Source organism: Rhipicephalus sanguineus, chromosome 5, assembly GCF_013339695.2.
Source record: "Rhipicephalus sanguineus isolate Rsan-2018 chromosome 5, BIME_Rsan_1.4, whole genome shotgun sequence".
In the NCBI taxonomy this organism is placed as follows: domain Eukaryota; kingdom Metazoa; phylum Arthropoda; class Arachnida; order Ixodida; family Ixodidae; genus Rhipicephalus; species Rhipicephalus sanguineus.
This window is the reverse complement of record NC_051180.1, coordinates 103,346,523-103,356,947: the sequence shown is the minus strand read 5'-3', so window position 1 is coordinate 103,356,947 and position 10,425 is coordinate 103,346,523. Positions and strand designations below refer to the sequence as shown.

At 46.6% G+C, this 10,425-nt stretch overlaps 2 protein-coding genes and 1 pseudogene across 2 annotated transcripts in view; 2 read left to right on the top strand and 1 right to left on the bottom strand.

The window, feature by feature from the left end:
* LOC119394063 (protein artichoke) overlaps positions 1–10,048 on the bottom strand; it is a 125,839-nt gene extending 115,791 nt beyond the window's left edge. Inside the window, exon 1 of the mRNA XM_037661283.2 lies at positions 9,399–10,048. The gene's annotated coding sequence lies outside the window, so the exon portion shown is untranslated. The remainder of the gene's footprint in view (positions 1–9,398) is intronic.
* LOC125758435 (uncharacterized) lies at positions 2,361–3,796 on the top strand (annotated as a pseudogene).
* Positions 4,479–6,100, top strand: LOC119394884 (uncharacterized; the record flags this gene model as incomplete). The annotated part of the gene is made up of 1 exon (XM_037662185.2): positions 4,479–6,100. A coding segment is annotated over one exon (1,614 nt), but the record flags the coding sequence as incomplete, so codon positions are not given.
* Positions 10,049–10,425: the final 377 nt, after the last annotated feature.

Here is a 10,425-nt window from a genome sequence, read left to right as displayed (position 1 = left end):
GTATGAACCATAAGGACCATAGAGCGGACAGAGAGGTATATGAAGAAATATCTATTTCTTTTCCAAAGCACACAACGTCGAGCTCGTCAACAAGGTTATTGTCTGTCGTCTACGAAATGCAAAGACTGCTAACATCACCCTCAAAAGTTCAGTGAGGCGCAAAATCTCAAGGACAGTTACAAAGTGACAATAGTGCGCAAAAGCACGGTAGGTAGCTGTCTCACCAACAAACTATATAGGCACGAGTTCAGATTTTATAAAGGACGCCATTGCGTTGCAAAGACAGAACGTGAAAGACGACAGCTCTTTCCAGCTCTATGGCGTCATTTATAGCAAAGAACCAACCAGCCCAAAAATCTTTACTCCCTCTAATTTTTCCAGTGGTAATGGACTCGTTTTGTGTGTGTTGCCTTTTTTTTTTACGATGTAAAGACAGAAATGCAGATTAACCTGTGAACTAATGAAGAAATCACAATCAAGAGGACGTAATTACCATCGTCGTGACGGAATGAACGGTCAGGCCGACACGGAAAAGCTTAACTCGAACGCCAAAGAGTTAATAATAATATCTGGGGTTTAACGTCCCAAAACCACGATATGATTATGAGAGACGCCGTAGTGGAGGGCTCCGGAAATTTTGACCACCTGGGGTTCTTTAACGTGCATCTAAATCTAAGTACACGGGCCTCAATCATTTTCGCCTCCACCGAAAATGCAGCCGCCGCGGCAACGCCAAAGAGTTATCACGGTAAAAATAAACAAAGGAATAAACAAACAGGAACATATGACGAATGACGCTACGCGCTACAAGAGAGACAGTCGTCAGCCGTTATATAGTTTGTTGTCGTATCTCACGAGCCGACCATTTGCACGCTAAAAATCTTTTGAATAAGTGTGTGAGTATTGCTTCTCAGCGCATAGCAGGGTGAGAAAAAAACAACAACATGAATTTCCGTCCAGTGTGCCGCGGGACAAAGAACGAGCGTGTGTTATTTTTTAATTTTTTTATTGAAATGATGTAAGGAGATGTTGGCGCACAAATAAGGCGCCAGCTACCAGGGGCGTAGCCAAGGGGGTTTGGGGGGGTTCAACCCCCCCCCCTCGAAATTTTTCAGTTTTGCTGAAAAATTTCGTTCTTTGCCGCGGGACAAAGAACGAGCGTGTGTTATTTTTTATTTTTTTATTGAAATGATGTAAGGAGATGTTGGCGCACAAATAAGGCGCCAGCTACCAGGGGCGTAGCCAAGGGGGGTTTGGGGGGGTTCAAACCCCCCCCCCGAAATTTTTCAGTTTTGCTTACGTATATATACACGTTACGCATGCAAGCGCACGCACAAACATACATAAAATATGGTTGAACCCCCCCCCCCCGAAAAAAATTTCTGGCTACGCCCCTGCCAGCTACTGCTTAGCTCTGAGAGGTACCTAACACAGAGCACTCAGGTTCCAAATTTCCAAGCATAACATATCTGCAGGACATACAACATACCACTTAGCATAACGGTCAAGATATAACATGTCAAAAGAACATATTCAAGAATCACATGTATGTGTATACACGGTGATGTTAACAAAAACAATAAAGTTGAAGAGCAACGGTTACATGCATAGGTAAGAAAAAATAGTCAACAGTCACATAAGCTTTTTATAGTTCTATGCAGTGCTTCAGTGGAGTGCAACGAGAGTTCGACGTCAGTCAGTCAGTCAGTCAGTCAGTCAGTCAGTCAGTCAGTCAGTCAGTCAGTCAGTCAGTCAGTCAGTCAGTCAGTCAGTCAGTCAGTCAGTCAGTCAGTCAGTCAGTCAGTCAGTCAGTCAGTCAGTCAGTCAGTCAGTCAGTCAGTCAGTCAGTCAGTCAGTCAGTCAGTCAGTCAGTCAGTCAGTCAGTCAGTCAGTCAGTCAATTAAATAGAGGCGGCTAAGAGTGTAGCTGTCGTCGATGTCGCTACCGCTACCATGTGTATATCTCCTAACCAGAGTAGTATGCCTTTGTTCCCAGGCCACCGGTACCTGGGTCCCGGGAATCCACAGCGCAACGGAGCTCCGGTGGACGAGGACGACGGCATAGCCAAGTCACACGACGAAGCCTACGAGCGGGCCACGAGCCACGAGGACGTCTTTGCTGCTGATCAGGCATCTGCGGCTCTCTTCTTGAACGACTTTAGACGCACGGGTAACTGGCACTCCGCATTAGGTGCAGTTGGTCTGGGCACGAAGAATATTGTGGAACAATACGTCTTGGGCCGTAGTCTCTATGGAATGCCAGGAGATAGACGGAAACGTGCACATAACGGGGAATCAGATACAGCAGACGCAAAGCGATACCAGCCTGACTCAACTACCGGCGACACCCAAGGTGCGCAGATGTCGCAGCAGATGCACTCAGACGCCCCCACCCGTCCAGGCGGAGCAGGAGTTGGAGGTGACGGTGAAAATTCGACAGAGCTCGTTCAGCAGATTTTGCGCGTACCTCGCGACCACGGAGTGGTCACAGTCTTCCGTGACAGCAAAATACTCACCACATGGGCCTACGCAATGCTGAAGACTAATTTAGTTTATGACACCGAGAAAACGTTTCCAGGAGTTCTGACTAGCCTGTCACGCTTGCCAGTGGACCGGCCGTATCTTTACATTCCTCACGGCACCTACCTTAACCTACCAGCTCACACAAGAGCTGTTAGCTGCTCTGTCAAGGTAACCCCTCATGGTTTACGCACGCCATGGAAGACGGGCTCTTCGGTTGTCCAACCCGTCAACTCTGACATGCTAGTTTATGGCCTTGGCTCCGTCGGACTGAACCACTACTTGGATACCGGCATGTGTCGTGTGAAGAAAGGCGAGACAAACAACCCGATGTAGCCACAGTCTTATTTACCATTTCAGGAGAAGGACCACTCGGATCTGGCTAAGAGCTACTGGGGTCTAAAGATCACACCCGGAAACGAGGATGACGATGGCGATGACGAAAAGAGCATACCTGCGTGCATGGGTGTACCACGTCACAACTTTGCTTACGACTTTATTCACATTCACAAGGCAAGTCCCCGCTTGACCAAGTTCGTAAACCAGTTTCCGTTCAAAGGTCACGTGGGCACACCTATAGTCAACTATGAGTACCAGTTTGGAAGTGACGCATGGCTAAAGATGGGTCCAACTTATAACGCGGGAAACGAGTTGCTAACTCGTACACACCTTGGCCTGCCTGCTGACGTTGTATCCTACACCACTAGCAACATGTCAAACTACGAATCGTACGAGCAAAAGCCAGATACCAACATCACCATGCGGCTTCGACCCGACGATATGCACACGCGCCACGTGAAGTATTTGGACCCTATGGAAAATACTTACTTCACCCGAGGTTTAAAAACGATGGCGCACTCAACTATTCAACCAAGTTTGAGTTTTGGGGTATTGGCAGTAAGCAAGTCTAACAAGGACGACCCAGGCAGTACTGAAACCTTTCAAGACATTGCCGCCTTTTTTCAAATTGACACAGAACTGGTGGTTCACTCTGACGTAGACACCATAGTTGCCGACAGTGTTACTTTACCCTCGAACGTGGGGCCTTACTTGCGTCACTCCAACGAAAACATCAAAGCAAGTTACAACAGCCTCACACGTCACGGACGTCCAGTCAACCTCGCTCGCACGGAGTCCGAAGTTACCGAACACAAGGCAGAGCTGCAGAAGATTGCGCAAGCTCAAATTAATGCATCAAAAGAAGTTGCTTCAAGAACCCTACGCTCGGTGCCATTTTTCCCACAATAGATCGTTCTGTTTAATAAAAGCAAAATAAAAAAGCACAACTTTTGTTTCGTTTCTTATTTACTTCACAATGCTGCGCCGTTGTCGTTGTCGTCGAAGCCTAAGAAGGGATATATTTAAATATATATATATATATACTTTTTCTGAGTGGAACTACAACGACAACGACATACAAAAAAAATTAAGCCATGTCGTTGTCGTTGTCGTCGAAGCCTAAGAAGAGATATATTTAAATATATATATATATATATATACTTTTTCTGAGTGGAACTACAACGACAACGACATACAAGGAAAATACGTGTTTAAAAAGCGCCTTTGTTGTAGAAGAAAAAAAACTCATTTATATTCCACTGAGCGCCATGCAGGAGAACTAACTAGTTGTCGCGCAATCGTAACTAGTTCTAGACGGGTTTTTACACTAATTATAAAGGGCTTCCAAGGCCGCCGCGAGGGGTATATAAAGAGGTGTGCAGCAGCTCAGAACTCACAGTCTTCAACAGGCTGTCCACTCAGGAGGACCTCAAGCGGACACTCAAGACGCCTTCGGTAAGACTTTTTTTTTTCGGTTAGCTATGCTATATTCTGAATTCTTGCATTTTTCTGCTTTTTAATAGAGACCATGGCAGAATCACGCAAACGTCAGCTTGACGATCAAGAAACAGAAGATGAGGTACCCCTATATTACCATTTGGAATTATTTTTTGGTGACGCCATCTATATTCCCAGGGACAAACTACAAAGTTTATTGGTTCGAGCGACGAGAACAGTACCTATGACATTAATGAAACCCTGGCGGCATTTGCGGAACCTGATCGAGGCGTGGGAGAAGTATCAGATCCAAACGTGTCCGAACCAGGAACAGGGGTTGGAGGAGATGGAAAAAGTTTACAACCCCCTCCACGCTGGGCACTGCAGCTACAGTCAGTTCCAAAACGAAGAAAGCTTGTGCATGATGTGTTTCCCGCTCGAGACGACGGAGAAGCTGAGACAATTTGTCACGACATTATCAGAGGATTCGAGCAAGGGCCCACCCAGTACGGAATCGCTGCCGTCGCACTCCACACACGAGGAACTACACTCCCACACGTCCACGTCTTACACGACTGCAGCTGGAGCAATGGCACATGCCGATGTGTTATCTTCGCTGGCTTCGTCAGACGACCAAATCGCTCGTCAATTTGGTCTACAAGCGCCAGTGCATGGGACCTCTACCATCTCGTCAAGTATTTCAATAGTGAGCCCCGAGTATTGGAATACATTAAAATGGGAGGAAATGATTGGGGTCGCGACGTTAGAAATGAAGTTTTGGGACAACTCGAAGGTTCTGGACACGAGCCCGGGCGAGTTTTGGAAATACTGTACCCGAAACTTCCGCATTCAGTTGCATGTGACGACGCCCATGGAGGTCAGACGAGCGGTGGAGACACTGACGAGGTACGCGCAAGAACGGGTGCAAAGTGCCGAAAACGTTCAAAAGGAGCGTCGGAAGAATCCATCTACGACTGGCTACGCGAAAACCCCGTATCGCCGTTGACAAACATTGTGCGCACCCCCAAGTGGCTGGCAGACCCGGTGTTTCGGTTCATTCGCCTGGACGACAAGCGCCTCCAACGAGCTATCCAGGTGTTTAATGACGAAATGTGCTCGTACACCACCTTGGACTTTATTGAAATGTACCAGCACACCCAGCCTCTCTTTGATGCCCCACACGGTGACCTCGCTACCTTTTACATGGATGTGCCCGCGTCATTTGATGCCATGATGGAACTATTAAACTTTCAGTTTAATGGCATCCACGAGGAAGTGTCGGCCTTTGTAAACAACCTATATAGCCTGGTCGAGAAGGCGGTCCCCAAGAAAAACTGTATGGAGATTGTGTCCCCTCCGAGTGCAGGAAAAAACTTTTTTTTTGACCCCGTTCTTTCCTTTTACATTAACCGCGGTACGATCCGCAACTTTAACCGCTACACTAGCTTTCCGCTTCAGGACACCGTGGGCCGTCGCATCCTGGTGTGGAACGAGCCAAACTGTGAGTCGTCTGCTTTTGATACTGTTAAAAAAATTTTTGGCGGTGACGTAGATTCGGTGGCGGTCAAGTACTCGGCTGATCAGACCATTTCCAGGACGCCCGTCATTGTGCTCTCGAACAACGAGGTGTTTCCAGATGACGAGGCCTTCAACCACCGCATGTGGCGCTACAAGTGGCGAGCGTGTCCTCCACTAAAGAAATACGACAAGAAGATCCACCCGATGGCCCTGGTCCTCCTGTTTGATGCTTTTGTACTCGAAGAAACATACGTCGGCACGCGCCAGCTTGATCAATAAACAGCTTTCAACCTAACATCCTGAGTACTTGGTCAATGCTTTGCATTTTCCGACTACACCGACACCGACAAGCGCAAAAAAAGAAGCTTTCGGCTCAATCAGTCAGTCAGTCAGTTCAGTCAGTCAGTCAGTCAGTCAGTCAGTCAGTCAGTCAGTCAGTCAGTCAGTCAGTCAGTCAGTCAGTCAGTCAGTCAGTCAGTCAGTCAGTCAGTCAGTCAGTCAGTCAGTCAGTCAGTCAGTCAGTCAGTCAGTCAGTCAGTCAGTCAGTCAGTCAGTCAGTCAGTCAGTCAGTCAGTCAGTCAGTCAGTCAGTCAGTCAGTCAGTCAGTCAGTCAGTCAGTCAGTCAGTCAGTCAGTCAGTCAGTCAGTCAGTCAGTCAGTCAGTCAGTCAGTCAGTCAGTCAGTCAGTCAGTCAGTCAGTCAGTCAGTCAGTCAGTCAGTCAGTCAGTCAGTCAGACTGACTGACTGACTGACTGACTGACTGACTGACTGACTGACTGACTGACTGACTGACTGAGGGGGGGGGACGAAGATCACCCGATGTTAGTCGCGCAGTGGTAGCGCCATCCGTTGTCAGGTAGCTTCTCTATCCCATGAAATTTTCTGAAGTTCAAACTGCAGGATCCCTTTTGGTCTCCCTGTGGTCTTCGAACGGTGCTTTTTTCCCTCGACAGTTTTAATAAAGTTTAGCCATGGAACAACAAGTGCGTTAATGCAAAATACCGTAAAATGTGGATAGCATAATATTTATCTTTCACATCCGCTCGCATTATCTATATACAACTCAAAAGTGCATTTATTAAACGTTTTCTATCTCCAACAATACCGTAGGACAGCATAACATCAATTTGTCTTTCCGAACGCAGTGAATTGGACTGGAAAAGAAATGATTATAGCGGCAAAATATATACTCCTCTTCCCAGAGACCAACATTTAGTGCCAACAGTTATTGCATCTTAGAATTATAAAAATATTACTCACTTCCGAAAATCGAAGCAAATGCGCTTGCCTACGGACGCATGCGGGTATAAGTACTTTTGCAGCACTGCGCAGGCCCTTCAGTACGGAAAATTGTTGTAATAGCTGTGAAAGATAAATAAGTAAGTAAATAAATAAATAAATAAATAAATAAATAAATAAATAAATAAAAAATTCGCGGGATGCGAATAACTGGTCATAAATATTATCGTCCGCGATGGTGGCGACAGTACAATGAGCACAACGAAGCTCCGCGTTTTATTCGAGGAGAGACGGATGCTTCGTTGCGTGTGCGAGAGGATGAAACCATCAACATGGCGGACACTGCCGTGCTTTTTTAATACATGAATTGTTTTTTAGGAGCGAAGCACCTTGGGGGCTCGGCTTATCGGCGTCTAATGTAGTCACGGTGTGTCATGTAGTCACGGTCCATCATAAAACGGATGTGCGCCAGAAATATTGGGTAAATCCCACTAATCACCTACGGTTCCCTAAAAATGAATAAAACAGTTAGCCCAACAAATAGTCGATGACGTTATTGGAGCTGAAACAACCTCGCCTACATGCTTCGCAGCTCCGCAGTTTTTTTGCATACTTTTTCTGTCATATATAAACGACCATCATATGCGGCAAAACTTGCACATGAACATAGACGTGCGTACAAGGGCAGGGGGGGGGGGGGGCGTACCTCTCCTTCGCAATGCGTTCTGATAGTAAGGCCCTACGTGGGAGGGGGATGGTAAAGTCGGACGGGGAGACCCCCCCGCCCCCCTCCCCCTTTTATTGGGGAACCCTGCGCATGCCTATGCATACGAAACTACACGATAGGATGCCCATCAAAACCCCGCCGTTGTTGCTTAGCGGAAGGGGTCGTTCTGCTAAGATCGACGACGCGTGTAGGATTCCTGGCCACGGCAGCCACATTATACGGTGAGTAAAAAAAAATGCGAATACGCACATGTTTTTAAATGTAGATGCACTTTGAAGAATTACAGCCGATCAATATTTTTTCGGAGTCGTCGACTGCAGCGTGTCTTATGATCCTACCGTAGTTTACACGTAAAACGTCATAATTTAATTTCGTGTAACAAACTTGTACTGCTGTTCTTTTAACATTATCGATCTAGATGTTCTCAGTGATTTAGAGATGGCTAGCAGTGAAACATGCTTCAAGCGACAAGTTTCATTTTAAAATATTTGGGCATAGAACTCGGGATCCAATGCTCAGTGGTTATACACTGGGACTTCAGATGCGGTTCTAGAGCCAAGACTGCCTAACAAGCAACTTTAAACACTGCCTTTTATTCTTCATGCAAGAAGGAATTGATGCCAAAACGCGTTTGTCTTCATTGCGCCTGACATTAGCTCTACGCACGATTACGTCATAGTCATAAACGAGCCAGACCATTTTGCACGTTTTTTTTTTATTTCACTATATAGTATTGGCTTTCACAATGATTACATTTACAACATGTAAGCCACAACGAATTTGAAAAGAAGAGATTCATGAAACGCTAAATTAGGCTTAAGGTTGGGTCACAGTAGAGAACAACATGACGAAGCACACTAAGGCTATCACCACCGAGCATCTATATATGAATAAACACTACGTTGTTTCAGAGATAAACCCTCGCATAGAAGGTTGCATATTTATTAACACAGCCTTTTTCTTCGAAGCCTTTTCTTTTTCTCCACTATAGCGCCCGGCATTTTCTACGCCTCAGCGACGAACTATACCAAATGGCTTTTGCATGAAGGCGCCATATTTCAACGAGGCCAGCCTTCGTCTTATTGGTCATTTCTTTCTTAGATGCCGCGTAGAAGGCTTAAAAGATTTGCTTGCAAAAAATATATTCTTTCAATACGACGCTCTTTGATTTGTCTCCCTGTACAGATCAAGTTGAGGAGAACTTAACATACCTTGACTAAATATCACCGCCAAGGAAAAGACTTACAGTATTTAATTTTTTGTAGTTTTTCACATTATGAAAGGAGTAATCGGTCGAGAACAGCTTTTTTTCGCAAAAGACATCTATACTGTGAGTCAAAGGGCAGTAAAAAATGGTCTCTTAATTTATGTTTTTCTCATTTGCCGCCTTTTCTTTTTCTTTGCGAATCCCTTTGCGAATTTGCTCTAACAAGTTCCTCATCAAAGTGCAATTCACTTACGGTATCATTTTAGGCTTCACAGAAATGTAAATCTAGAGAAGGGAACACTTTTTATTTCAACAACACCACCTCGTCGCCATTGTGGCTATATTATTTACATTGTAACTTCTGTTAATAGAACAGGGCAGATAACTACAAATATCAGTTCTCGGAAGCTTACCCTTTCGTCTTTCGGAAGAAAATATTGCCCCTGGAAGGTGGTTGTGAGGAGCGTTCTCCTGGAAGCTGTCGAAATTCCACTTGGGATGCAAGGAAATGCAGTCCAGTCTTTGCTTATCCTCCTAAAAAAATCACTCTAGGGAGCTTACGGTTAAGGAAAGTCACAATACCTTCTGGCTATTTGTACAAAACTACGCACGACAGTCTTCGTGAAAACTTCAGTCGAAGTTCACTGAACTCGATCGATGCGTTTATCCCAAGCAGCGCAGGCCTTCGATGCAGGAGTTGGAACTCAGGCTCGTGGATGTTGGGGATAGGAGACGGGTGGGTTACTTCGCAGAGGCTATCTTTTACGGGAAAAATAACTTTCTACTGTGGGAGTTGGAGACAGAAATAGTTCCCTGGTGCTAACACTCTTAAGCTGATTGAAGTTCTTTCCGTAGAAACAAACTTTGTACGCGGAATATAGGAGTTTGAGCCGAGAAACAAAAGCAGTCTAGCAGCGACGTACAGTTCGCTGCGCGCTTCACAAAGCAGTCGGGGAAACACTGGGCGTCCGGGCTCGGAATTCGCGGCCGCCTCTCTTCTCTCCACTCAGCGCCGCGTCTCGGCCCGCCACCGCCGCCGCCTCAACCACCGCTCTTCGTCGCGCAGCATCCGGAGCAAAGCGCGGGTCTGGGCGCCGCGCGCCTCCGGCTGGTGCCACCAGCGACACCATCGGCGGCTCAGCGCCCCCCTACAACTTTCGCCGATGCCGATGCCGCCGAACGGCGGCTCTCGCTGCCGTCGGGGTCGACGACGACGGGGGTGCTTCTTTTTTCTCGTACACCCTACATCCCCACAACTTCCCTTCGTTTTGATCTGCTTTTATATTTCTCGCCTCTAGCGGGAGCTGAGGGAGAGGAGGGAGGCTTCGCTTCATCTCCTTTTCCTAGCGCTCCCTTCTCTGTCCCTGCTTGTTCCTGTTCATCCCCCTCCTGCACTTTCTTTTTCATTACTTCTCCACGCCCCTTCGTCTCCTAGCCCGA